This window comes from Bombina bombina, chromosome 5 (genome assembly GCF_027579735.1).
Source record: "Bombina bombina isolate aBomBom1 chromosome 5, aBomBom1.pri, whole genome shotgun sequence".
Classification (NCBI taxonomy): domain Eukaryota; kingdom Metazoa; phylum Chordata; class Amphibia; order Anura; family Bombinatoridae; genus Bombina; species Bombina bombina.
This window is the reverse complement of record NC_069503.1, coordinates 1032563526-1032578433: the sequence shown is the minus strand read 5'-3', so window position 1 is coordinate 1032578433 and position 14908 is coordinate 1032563526. Positions and strand designations below refer to the sequence as shown.

General features: G+C 32.9%; 1 protein-coding gene across 1 annotated transcript in view; it reads left to right on the top strand.

Annotated features, from left to right (window-relative positions):
- The window catches only part of CSMD3 (CUB and Sushi multiple domains 3), a 1747434-nt gene that overhangs the window by 1486077 nt on the left and 246449 nt on the right, over positions 1–14908 (top strand). The window contains 1 exon segment of the mRNA XM_053715303.1: positions 1472–1617. Within this exon segment, the coding sequence (XP_053571278.1) occupies positions 1472–1617 (146 nt within the window).

The following is a 14908-nucleotide window of genomic DNA, read 5'->3' as shown; positions in this document are numbered from 1 at the left end:
TATAGGGTGACCATATTGCCACTTTAAAAAGGGGCGCATATGAAAATTACATATGTCTGGGTTCTTATACTGGAACATTATTTAAAACATTTCTTTAAACAGCCCTGACATGTATTTTTCATATGTGTCCCTTTTTAAAGTGGGAATATGATCACCCTAATTTTATAACTATTTTTGTATAACAAAAAAAAAATTGTTGGTATTATTGAAGATAGTATGTATTTTATTTATTGAGTATAGTATTGTGTTGTATTTATAAGTATTTGTAACATAAAAAAGATAAATGTATAAGGCTCTTTGAAAGAACATTTGTACAAGGTAAATCAAGAGATTGAAAATGTAAATTAAAATCTTATTTATATCTATCTATATCAGCTGATAAAAGACAAATATATTGTGCAAAACTTATATGTAAAGATACAGGTTTACATATTAAATATGTGATAAAATGTTATTGCATATGGAATACGTTTACATTAAAGTAATTATCTCTACAATTCAGGACAATGTAGCACTCACATAATTTGCAACATTATATTTTACAAAAATGTGAAAAAAATAATTCTGATCCTTTTGAGAATATGTAAAACTCATAAAAGTCAATTAATTTCATCTGTTTCCATATAGAGAACCACACATAGGTTACTAAACTTAAAATATTAAACAAATGAAAGTTTCTTGAAAGGAACTTGCATGAACTCTGTTAGGCTTTTTTCAGCTAAATTAGATAATTCCCGTATTATAGTGTCTTAAGAATAATTCCTAACAATTTGAAAATATTCTAAAGATATTGATAATATTTGTGTATTTTTATGATGTCTGCACATTATACTTCCATTACTGAATGTAAATATTTAAATTGTTATGGTAGTGTTAAAAGGTACTTATTTATTTGTAGCATAACATTTTCTTTTTCAGACCTCTTTTACTAATTTTAACTAAATTAGTAAAATATCCAACAATGATCATGACATTTTCAAAACAGAATAATTTTTTAAAATTCCGACCTTTTTTGGGAAAGATGCAGCTGTAATTGAAATGTGACACTGTGCTATTTCACAGATTTGTTCAAGGGAGACAGACAGGCAAACAGATTTCAGCCTCCAGAATTGGAAAACTACAGGAAAGGGGGTCAAAATAAATAATCAAAATATATTGCACATGTGTTTCATTCTGTATAATTACAGGTTTTATATTAAATCTGAAAGTGTTTAATGTCCCTTTAATTTGTTTGTTCCAGTAAACAATACTTGCAATATGAGCAGTGGCACTTTTCTTTGTACATAGTTTTAAGAATGAATATTTTATGAATCAACATTTTTTCAATACATCATTGTTATAATCTCATTTTGTATTCTGCTATATAATTATGTGATATATTTTATATAAATTCAATACCTGGCAATTAATTAATTTTGGAATATATATGTAACTACCATTACTTTAAAATGATGTATTTATAATTTCTTAGGGATGGGCCAGACCAAAGTTCTCCTCAGATTGGACAATTCAGTGGAAATACAGCTCTGGAATCTGTTTACAGTACTTCAAATCAAGTTTTGATAAAATTCCACAGTGACTTTACAACTAGCGGTTTCTTTGTACTCAGTTATCATGGTATGTATACACATGCAAAATACCAAGAATTTTATCATTTATAAATACAGTATATTTTACTACAATTAAGAATTGTCTTATTCTTATTATTCTTAAAGGGACATGAAACCCAAAGTTGTTCTTTCATGATTCAGATAGAGAATACAACTTTAAATAAATATCCAATTTACTTATAGTATCTAATTTGCTTTATTCTCTTGGTATTCTTTGTTGTAGAAGCACCAATGCACTATTGTGAGCTATCTGAATTGTGTGAGCCAATAACATGAAACATTTATGTACAGCCACCAATCAGCATCTCCTTAGGCTAACTAGGTATCCCTTTTAAGGGAACAAAACACATGATTTAATATAAGTAATGCGGAAAGTTGTTTAAAATCGCATGCTCTATCTGAATCATGGAATGAAAAATTTGGGTTTAATGTACCTTTTATACAGTCTATAGTCAATAATAGCATAATATAAAATACTGAATGCTTGGCTTCAGCTAATCTCTTAATCTCTTAGAAACAAAATTTGCTAACATAATACAGCTGCTATTTTTGTTCATTATTAAGATAATTAATTTTAATTGCCTAATTATTATGTCCAGTGTTTTAATGAATCTGATTATTTTGGCCTAGTCTCAAATCATTTAACTAAAAATACTCAATAATGCTTTTCTATCCATAATACATAGACAGTAAAATAATCCTTTTTTACTATGCACATATAGCACAGTGATTAACCCCCTTCTGCCCGAAAGACGTATAGCAGTGATTCAAATTCCTTCCATTAGTATTGCACGGACACTTAGTATACTTAGTATATGTGTGTAACATACAGAAAAGTAAAGTCACCCCCTTAATTGTGGTAGCCATCTTGGAAATGCCAGTGCCCTATTTCTAAAGAAATGAGTCTCATTACTTATTACCTAGCTTCCATGTGGGGCAATTATTATATATAATTACAATTTTGTTGGCTGGATTAAAGTATATGCCTTTATTAGGAATCAGATGTTTATAACACAGTTTATTTTTATTTATTTACTTCTTAATTAATATATTTATTGACTTACTTTTCTCAATGCGTTTAGTCAACAATTTTTAGACTTCATATTCTGGAATTCAATAAGGGTTTCTTTCATATTACAAATTGCTTAATTATAAAACTTCACTTTCTGTCATAAAACAAGTTGCAACAATTATATATGTGTGATATATATTAGAGATACAGGAAGTTATGTGTCTTTATTATAACCTTTAATATTTGTCTTTACTGCCTTTAAGTTGTATTCCCATAGAAACAGCCACAAGTTAAAGTCTTCAATGACTTTTTTAAAAAACTAACCTATTTTGACCTTGCTGGGACAAAGATGTTTAGAAAGATCTGTTTCATATTATCTAGATTATCTTGGGGTTTACAGTAACATCAGGTTGTTAATGGTTTACACAAGCTTATTCCCCAGGCTGCAAGCAATATACCTCATCTATAGAAATGTTGACATTGTGTCCTACACTGCTTGATAACTTTTGAATTACACTAAATTAATAATATATATATATATAAATATAAATATATATATATATATATACATATTTTTACATACCTATATATATATACACATTATATATATACACATTAGATTTTTTAATGACTATCGTTTTCCTGTTTTTAATGTAAAACTAATAAATGATATATGAAACAGTAATTTTTTGTGAAAAAATAAAGACATTTCTCTTAATCATGCCAAAATAACAACAATACACTACTGGCAGCCACCAATTAGCAGGTAGCTAGTAGTGTATTGAAGCTCCTGGACCTACCTAAGTATGCTTTCAACAAAGGATACCAAGATAATTAGGTAAATTAGATAATAGAAAAAATTGATGAGTTTTTTTTTTTAAATGACATGTACCTTTAAAGGCAGAAGAAATGTCCCACTTCTCACAACCAGTTGAAGGGACCTTTTCAAATTATTAATTTAAGAGCAGCAATGTTTTGTCTGGTGGTTAATGTATTTGTGTCTTCAAACAAATAGTGATATTTTATCTACATCCTTTGATCAGTATGTATTTAATATATTTAATATTTCTTGCATAACCAATATAAGCTAGGTACAAAGAAACGCACATAGCAAATTTAGGGGTGATCAGAATCTATTGTTAGATAATAAAACCTAAAATGTTTCTTTCATAATTCAGATAAAGCATACCGTTTTAAACAACTTTCCAATTTTCTTCTATTATCTAATTTGCTTTGCTGTCTTAGAGCTAGCTTACGAGTGGCACGCTGTTTCATGCAAGCGATATTGGGTTTGGTTTGCTGCTGTTTGCGCGAGTTGGAAGAAGCATGCATATCACAAGTTGAAAGTAAATGCAAATGCGTGAGTGCACACACTATTTATGTTAGAATAATTACCGCAACCTCTGAGATCTGATTAACTGTTATGTGAAAAAAAAATTGCACAAAACACATCAAAAATTAATTTAACAGTAAAAAAAGGCAGCAAAGGGCTTTAACATAGAGATGCATACAAATACTATGAGGCAGATTTATCATCGGTCTGACCGCTCAGCGTATCATGTCCGACAGACATCAATGAATACTTGTGATCTGGTTTGTGAGCGAGTATAGGTGTTATTTCCCCCCCCCACACTTTTCTATCTTCATTGACTTCTATGGGTGAATACGTTGATATGGTCGCAATATTCTAACTTTCAGCTTTAAGAGGGCATCAGGTTAACTTTCGTGCAAAATAGTTTTACTTTCAACTTGCACTACGCATGCTACCCGACACGCAAAAAGCTTACTTCTAGTGCAGTTAACTCAAGAGTGGGAGCATAAAATACTGCTCCACTTGTAATCTAGCACTACTACAGATTGCTGAACACATTGATTAAGTCACTGGCAAGAAGCATGTGTGTGCAGCCACCAATCACTAGTTAGCTCACAGTAGTGCTTTGTGGGTCCTGGGCCTACCTTGGTATTTTTTATATAACAAAGGATAGCAAGAGAACTATGCAAATTAGATAGTAGAAGAAAACAATCAGCCATTTTCATTCTTTATCAGCAATAATTTCCATGATTCTTTTGGTGACAATGGCCATATACCTTACATGTGCCCCTCCATTTTTTCTTATTGCACTCCAAATACAATACTTAATGACACTTTATGAGCCCATTTTGATTTTTATCTAAAAGGACCGGATTAACTCCTGAAAACCCTTTTTTGAATGTAAGACTAGTTTTGTACATGGCGAAAACACCCAGGAAATTACCCAATGCCATATTGAATGTCAATGTCACCAAACCCTTCAAATTCTCAATACTTAATGACACATTATGGGCCTATTTTTATTTTTATCTAAAAGGACTGGATAAACTCCTGAAAACACTTTTTTGAATGTAAGACTAGTTTTGTACATGGCGAAAACACCCAGGAAATTACCCAATGCCATATTGAATGTCAATGTCACCAAACCCTTCAAATTCTCAATACTTAATGACACATTATGGGCCTATTTTTATTTTTATCTAAAAGGACTGGATAAACTCCTGAAAACACTTTTTTGAATGTAAGACTAGTTTTGTACATGGCGAAAACACCCTGGAAATTACCCAAGGCAATATTGAATGTCAATGTCAACAAAAAAGTCCTTTTGCTTCCTTTTTTTTCTAACACCTGAAACCTTCTATCTTTGAGCCTTTATAACTTTTTTTGTGCAATATTTCTTTTTTATGTTTTGCAAAACAGTTAACCAGAGCTCTGAAGTTGAGGTAATCTAGCATAAATCATGATTGCACTCATGCGACCGCGTTTACTTTAAACTCGTAATATGAACAGTAAGCCATATGAGCACAAACCCCTGTGATAAACACTGAACTCCGCACTCCACTCAATAAAACAGGAGCCACAGAATCATTAAAAACTGTCTTTATTTCAAAAATATAAAAATATGTGACAAACACAGGAAACCTCACAGACAAGGGGTGCAAGGGGATCTCCAACCCCAAATCTCAAATGCCTTCACCACTTGTTCAGTGATCCTGAGAGTTCCAGTTGTGCATTTGTCTTTTAAGTTTCTTACAAAAATGTATATCACTAAAAGGAAGAACAGAAGCAGGGATTTGTATGCTTTTTTGTATGATTAATGATGTTAAGGACAGACTTAGCACATCAGAAACTAGTATTTTCCATGTAAACATACATGCACTCTCTGAGATTCAGCACTGTACAAGAACAACACTGTCTCCCTCACTCACACACCTAAACAATAGTGTTAGTTTCTTACAAACATACACAGTACACTTTCACATGCCACTCTCCTAGGTAATTTCCCATACAGTAATACTTACTTTTATTTCAAACATAGTAGTTTCTATAACACTATATCTTAAAAATGCATGTATGCATACCCAGCAGTCTCTCTCTTTCCCTCATACATACACAGATGTAAAATATTTTAACTAGTCCTACAGAGCACTCACATACACACTCACATTGACTGCACCCTCACACAAACATATAAATCATTGTCTTCCTTAGACTTAGCAATTTCTCCACCAGTGCCCCCCCCCACAAAAAAAAAAGATGAATATGGGATAATTTTGGAGGAGTGTTATATGCAGCCTACACACAATAAGCAGCATGTAGTGAAAAGAGATATTATCTTATTAAAATACTATACCTGCTTTATTTCTCTGTATATTTTATATTTACAATGCTTTTTATTTAGGAGTGAATTATATTTTCCTTTTGGGTGCACATGAGAACAGCTCCAATTAGGGGTCGATCAAAATCCTGTAGAAAGTTTATCAACCAATGTATTTACAAAACTTCCCATAGACTTTAATGGGGATTTTCTGTGGAAACATATTGGATAATAATTAAATACTTGGAGCTGTATTGCACCCAAGTAAGAGCAGTGTGGTCCACTGGGAAATTACCTTAGATCTCAGGGGGCAGTCTGGTCTTGTATATAAATGCCTTTTGATCTATCCACAATTTTGTTTGTTTTTTATGTTTGGTCTGATCACGGGGACAGTCTAAATTGGATTCTAGGAACTATGTCTTATAGGATTCTCTTTCAGTTGATCATCATATTTTATTCTCTCTCAAATTAAACACTTTTTATTAAATGAAATGCATTGAAGATAGAACATGAATAATTTAAAATAAATCAAAATAAAATTATAAATGGGATAAAAATAGAGAATAAATAGTCATATGAAAAACATATATATGGTATATTGAGATCCATGAGTATATTGATATTTTTAAAGATTCAAGTTATTTGTAAGCAAAAAAAAATAGTCCGATCTTTAAAAACATAATGTGATAACCTATGCTAAAAACACTGTCTGTTGCTTTTACTTGCAATTTCTAATTAATGGATTATTCTGTAAGAGTATTTAATGCGACAACGTTATAATTCCTGGAAATGGACTTTCGCTCGCATTAATTATAACATTTATGCGGGGCTCTTTTTAAGAGGAAAAAAAGCAAGGATTCCATATTGGTATCATATGCTGCATTTGTTGTTAGGTATTTATTTTGTCATCAGCTTAGTAACAGCATATTTGTGTGACTGTATTATCCCCCCTTTTTATATTAGTTTGAGGAATACATTCATATAAGCTAGGTAGCTTAGAAAAGTAATTTCCTTTTGACATCAACTAGAACTAACTAGAGAACTTGCTATGTGAGGCATCAACCATATTTTCGTGAAATTATCTTTACATTTGTGAGAGATGATAAAGCATAACTTTATATTTAATGTTATTTAATATTATATTTAATTTATATTTTAATATTATAGACTGAGACATAACAGGATTTAAGATCAAAGTTGTAAATGTAGATCTAGTAAATTGTATTGTTGTGTGTGTCTGTGTGTGCTACAGCAACATTTTTAGTGCAATGAGCCATTTAGTGTTGAAGGGGGATGAAATAGTTTGAAATAGTAATATAATTGTTCTAATTATGTTCAATAGAACTACTTTGCAGTTTACTTCCTTTATTAATTTTGCTTCCTTTTTCTATAATTTGACTCTGAAAATCTCTCTCTAATTGGCATTAGCAAGAAGCATCTGTTGCCAAGCAAGCTTTACCTACATATACAGTATGTATATATATATATATTGTTTTTTTTGTTTTTGTTTTATAGATATTTGTATGTTTTATACATATAAAAATATGAATAAGTTGTAGTAATGGTTATAGAAATTATCACATGTAATGCAATTTCCTCTGCTATGTTGGAAAATGGGTTTAAGGTGTCTTCAAACAAATTAGGTCTGAGGGTGAAAAGGTCCTAAATTGCTCATGGGCATAAATTCTAAACAAATTTTAGATGCAACTGATAAAAAAACATACCAAACAAAACTAATAACACTTTAGATTGTAGGCTTCATACTGCTGATTGTGCCAAAGTAGACATCAATAAATGCAATCCTTAACATTGTAACCAATTGTCACTAATGAGCCCCCTACAGTTTTTATCCGCAGGAACTAAAGCAAAGTCATCTTTGATAAAGCACTCAACGTAATGTGTCAGATGATATTTTGAACCGGGTTATTTTGTTAATTGCCTGATAAATGTTAATGATGTGGAATAAAGTTAAATGTTTTACAGACATCCATTTCCCTCCCTCTGCTGAATTGTTACTGCCGCTTGAGTCCAGATTCTAGAGGTGTTTTGCCTTGATTTATTACACTTATATTTAGGTCCCCCTAAACATATAGTGCTGATTGTGCACAAGGGCAGACACTCTCCTTTTTTGTTTAATTGTTTGTTTAAAAGTACAGTAAAGACTTTGAGATTGTAATATACAATGCATAATTATATGTTGTGAAAAAATTGCAATTTATTTTCATTGTTTATTTTGCCCTCTCTCCCTTAAATATTATTCTATAAATTTTGATTTCTCTAGACCTAAAAACTGAAAGAGCAAATGGCAGGCTTCAAAAGCCTAACATTGCTGCATATCTTTTTCTCATTTGCAGGTTGTTAACTTATAATTTCTCCAGAAGACAAACAACAAAGGTTTTGTTAAAACAATGTTAGGGGCAAGTAGAGATCTGCATTCAAACTTTGGATGAATATGCTGATTCATTGATTTGCTTGATATACGTAAAGCCGAATACATTATTGGATGAAAATACCAATTTGTTAATGCGTTCTTGCCATTCTGCACCAAAAAAAGGAGCAGGAATGGGGGGCTTATATTGTTTGGTAATAAGCTCTTTTGTTTTTAATGATGTACAGGGGGTCTTAACATTCATTTGTCCATCATCTCCTGTCCAATCCTTCCTTAGTATTACTAATGACTGATGTTAGGGACAGACGGTCTGGCACTAAATGCTGGATTTCAGTCATACAGGAGTTGTATATTTCTGTTAACATTGAAATATAGGGTGTTTTAATTGTTCAAATCATTTAATGTAGGTTTTTTGTTAATATAGATTAATTTATCTATTTTAGCTGTTCCCATTGGAAATGATGGTGATAAATCCGAATCCAATATTTGTCTGAACCAGTCTGCAGTTTGTGTACTGTTGCTGAACTAGCCACATGAGTTTCATTGGTTTTTAAATAGCTTAATTACTATAAATCTTTTAATAAGAACTCTACTTTTTTTTTTTTTTAACTGAATGCTGGCATAGATTAAATTCAGCCGAACCGAATATTTGAAAAAATCAGAATATAATCTTTCGGACAAAACGTGTACATGTCTAGTGGCAAGCCCTGTCTTCTGCATACTAAAATTCAAATTAGCTCCTCCAGATAAGGAAAGTGGAGGGAGGAGTCTGTCCATTGAAAAACAACTGTGGCAAACAATATAATACGCTCAGATGTTGATGATATGTTAATCTATTGGCAGACTGCAGAGATTTTTTTTTTTCATTTTAATAATCTTTTATTAATGTCTTGCCAAATGACACAAAATAGCATACAGACAAAAATTAAACAAGCATGAAATTACAATTTCTCTGTATAATAAGTTTGCATACATCAAGTAGTTAAATATACAATACGTAAATTGCCCATATCATTCTGAAACCTTGTTATGTTAATAAACAGTAACTTCTAACCGTAACTATTGGACTGACCTCAAGAGGCCATCAGATGTAGAAAATTTATATACATAATAGCTACTTTTAGGACCCAAGCAGGTCTGAATCATAGAAAAGGGGAAAAATAAATAACTTGTATAATAATTGGTTTGTCAGCAGGTAAGCACCGCTTTAGATTGGGGAGTTAAGGGGTGAGGAGGAGGACAGGGTTACAGACGGACACCATGGGAGCTGAAACAATAAAATTTAATATAAACTGTAGTAGGCAACCTAAACCTGCAGAGACTTATCAAAAGAGACACACCAAGAGTACAGTAGGACTCCATATTATATAGCACACATCTTGAACCTAATCTTAAGTGTAGGGCTTGCAAATCTAGTCCTATATATTATACCTGGTGTCACACTCCAGTGTAAAACAATAAGTAAAATAAAGGTATGATGGACATGCAAGGATAATGAGGCGTCTCATGGCAAGCTTTATGTGGAGTTTATGAAAGAACAATAGACCAAACTCTAGTAAAGCTTATACTCAAATATCAGGTCAGCAGGTGTGGAAATCCTCTCAGTTTTAAAAGGCCATGGTCTCTGAAAGTTTATAAAAGACACACTTACAATACAGTAGGGTACCAAGTCATAGCTCACGGTGTGCACCAAACCTTAAGTACAGGATCTGCCAGTCTAGTCTGATGCAGCAGCTTTAGCACTACCCTTATGTGTAAGATGGTTAGTAATATTTACACATGGTATGCAAATGAGGACAATGAGATGTTAAATGCTAGGCCTGGGCTCCTGCTGCCTATAATGGATGCAGAAATTGTTTTGTTATAGGCTAAGTTTAGTTGAGATCTTTAGGTTAAATACATTCTATAAGAATGATGCTAATTGAGAACACTTGATGGGAACTTAAAACTATTATAGCGGTAACTTTTCTGATGAACACTTAATACAGCCCTAACCAGTATGCGCTAATATATTGATAGACTTAGCACTGAGTCCTGGAGGTGTGTTGCCCAATCATGTGAAGCAGCCGGGAACCAGACATCCGGACAGGTAACTCTCATTAGAGTTTCCAACAAGGTGGGAGTGCCGACTGTGCCCAAGCTGTTGCTGCAGAACATATGTTGTCAGCAAACTCTGACTTTTCTGTGGGCCCTGAGAGACAGAAGCTGCAGCAAAATCTTACATGATGTGAACCGTAGCTCTGAGTTGTGTTCATGCAGTGATCGAAAGTTCCATCCAGTTTGTGTGGTTGTCATGAGATCTCTTGTGGCTTTAAGAAAAGGCTTGTGCAGGACCCCATTGCTCCTGGTGCCAGTCGACCTAAAGTCTTTTTCATAACCCGCGTTTACCGGGAAGGAAGCAGTGGTGACAGTTCCAGCTTTAGAGTCCTCTGGTGTGTTTGCCTGTCTGAGAAGTTTGGTAATGCGCATCCCTGGAGACTCCGCCAATATTTTTGAAGTCTTCTTTTCCTGAATGCCCCCTGTCCGACCGGCTGCTTTGTACCGGGTGGCTGCCATCAGTTGTGGCTTTCTAAGTGTGTCGCGTCATCCTCTTTAGGTAACTGCTGTGCAGGGTAAGGAATCCTGTCATGCACTTCCTCCCGTAACTCCAGAAGGTCAAGCGTGTCAAGTAAGGTGTTTCCTCCAGTAGTAGGCCCATTCTCTCTGAATGTGGATTATTGTGGCTTGATATAGTGGGGCAAATTATGATGAGGTCATGTACCTTACTGTCCATCTTAGCTTCAAGGTTCTCAAGTAGGGTCCAAAGCACTAGAGAGAACCGCTCCATTATTGTTTTACTGAGCAAAGTATAGGCAGATCTAGAGTTATGAGACCCAGTAAGCCAGAGGGGGGATATGGAGAATGGAAGAAGAGGCCACCGCTTCAGTTTGTAACTGGCTAGATCAGGTCTCAGATAGTGTGAGTAGGAGATCTTGGGGTCAATTGATGCAGGATTACCTTAGTCAGGTTAATCTTAATGAAATAAAGTATGACTATGGATATCTTCCACAATAGTTAGTGGATTTTAGGTATAGATCTGAGAGCTTCATAAAGTGCGACCGATCATGGCCGCCACCTAGCCACGCCCCCCAGAGAAATATTTTTTTTATTAATTGCACCATGTTTAATGCCCTTTTTTAGTATTGTAGTGTATGTAATGTTACCCCAGAAGTGTAACCTGTCACTTTATAAATGAAAAAATATAATAATAATAATAATAATAATAATAATGATAATAGCAATAGAGGAGCTGATCAAAACTTTAACTAAATTTTATCTAAAAGTCAATTGTATCTTTACATTGAATATAATATTTAAATCTTTTATTTTACAATATGGTATATATATCACACTATTTATTTTTTATTTTTTTGCATTTACAGTACCACATAACTGTCTCTTATTGAAACAAATAGCCTTATATATAGAGAAAATGGGTGCACAATAATTAATATTATAATAATTATCAGGAAATGAAAAGCTTATTGTAAAAAAAAAAGGCAGAACATTTACACAGTAGGTTTTCATATTTTCTATTTAAAAAAAGGCTGAAGAAATTATTGTCTAGAAAAATACAAATAGCAAAGCATATTTAATGCAATATATTTTCTTTTGGTATATATAAAAGAAAAAAAAAAAACACTACCTTGCTTTTCACAAGCTTTGAAAAATCATATGGTTTGGCACTTTACAGTGTGTCACACATTTTAATGAATAGAAGAACAATTTTCCTCAACTTCTCATTCTCTGGATGTTAAATTTGTGTCTGCACAAAACATATGTTCTGTTTAAAAGGGTCACACTGTCCAAAAAATTATACAAATTGGACTCCATTCAAATGGAGAAAAGCTTTGTGAAATTGAAGTGAACAGTGTCCAAATACCAAATTAGTCATTGAAAGAATTCAGAAGCCAAAACACTTTTGTACTTCTCCATGCAAATAATCAATTAATTTACAATGGCATATATGTTAAATTATTATTAATACTAAAAGTATTTTAGTCTCTAAATTTAAAGAGACACTAAACACCTTGCAATTATAAGTATTTTTTATTGTTTTTGTGATAAAATAACATATCAGCCAAGTCTAAACATTTTTTAATTTAAATTCACATCTTGTTTGTTGCAATTATTTCTCAGTATCCAAACTCCATTAATTTTCATAAGTGTAGAATGCAATCTGGACTTGCTTCTGGAGAAGACAAGGATAACAGACATATTTGCAGTACCTGGTGGTTCCCCTCTTTGAATATACCCTCCATTAAAAAATGATTAACCCTGCTTAAAATTGACCTTTTTGTCAATAAAATTAACCCCCATTGAATTTTTTAAAATAAAATATAAAATGAAAAAATATAATTAATTTGCATTCTAAATTGTACCATAAATAAAAGCTCCCATTGTAAATACTGCAAATACCTATATTCCATAAGATAAAAATACAAAAATAAATACCCACAGAGGCCTTGTTCTTTTTATCCCACAGTAACATTAGGCTTCTTTTACCTGAAAATCTGTTATTTATATTGTAGGTTGGGCATGTGCAGGCTAACTTAAAGGGACATGAAACCCAATTTTTTTCTTTCACGATTTAGAAAGAGCATACAATTATAATCAACTTTCTAATTTACTTCTATTATCTATTTTGCTTCATTCTCTTGATATTCTTTGCTGAAAAGCATATCTAGATATGCTTAGTAGCTGCTGATTGGTAGCTGCACATAGATGCCTCCTGTGATTGGTTCACTGTGTGCATTGCTATTTCTTCATTAAAGTGTATCTAAGGAATGAAGCAAATTAGGTAATAGAAGTAAATTGGAATGTTGTTTAAAATTGTAATCATGAAAGAAAATGTTTGGGTATAGTGTCCCTTTAAATAAAATTTAATTTGCCAATTATTATAATTGGTTGATGTTGGGGGTAATTGTACAGAGGGTATTTTTAGATAGAGTATCATTGTTAATGTAAGTTGATTTTAGAGGGGTTAATATAAGGGACAATATTTAAAGATATTTTGGGGGCAATTGGTTTTATGGCTAGTATTTATAATTGTATTACTATTTTTAGCATCTAGTGCAGTGCTGTGCAACAGCTAAGCAGCATACTCTGCCAGATGGGTACTACAGCACTCATATAACACATATTCCTCTAGCATACTCATTAAAAAGATACGGTGAGAACAGATTAATCGGGCTGTCTTCAGAAATACTGTGCTAAAGGCTATACCACAACTATGGCCAGAATCTGACTACAGCAATGTTACCTATTTAGGAATATTTCTGATAATGAGCCAGATTATGATTGGAGCACAAAATATTCCTTACGCGAGTACGATATTTGCACTCTACACAGTAATACCAGTGCACACAAATGTGAGCTGGTATTACAAGTTAAGTTTAATGCAAACACAAATTCATGTTCACATTGTCTGGATGCTGTGCACTCACAAGTGTGCACTTCCATAGTCTCCAATGGGAGCATCATCCTCATGCTGGGAAGCAAGGTAGAGAACCTAGCGCAGCAAAGGGGATAAGGCGTGCAGTGATGGGCAGCAAATTTTAAATATATGTATATGAATATATAAATATATATTTGTTTAAATGTGTATATACACATATTAACACATAAATATATATGTATATAAGCATATATATTTATAATAAAGGCACTTTCCAGTGCCGTTTTCTTTTTACACCCACCACCCTCTTACTTTAACCCCTAAAAACTGCTTTGTATTATTCTAAAAATTAAAGATGCTTATTTATTTTGTTCTTATTACAGGAACCATACAGTTTATTTTGGGGGCAATTGGGGGATCAGGCTCAGTCATCTCATTCAGCAAAATAGACAAACAGATTATAAGGATTTCTGGACATGTTGCTGAAATGTCTTTATCCCACCACTACTTTAGCCCCTATTAATTTGAATACTTAGGCCCCCAGTTAGGCTGCTTTGGTGCAGGCTTGTTCGGTCTTACTGCTTCTACTTCTTAATGTATCTAGGATGACTGTCAAACCCTTATTTTGGTTGCTTGAGAGCAGGGGATGGGTTGCAAAGATGTGAGGACAGGTTTACTTTCTTTATCCACATGCAGTATTCATACAATTATTATTGTGGAATAGATTGCACTTGTATATTATAATTAACCCTTTAAGGACACAGCTTCAGTTTGCTCAATTGTTTTATGATGGAAAAATGCCGTCATTGGTCCTTAAGAGGTTAAATGTTT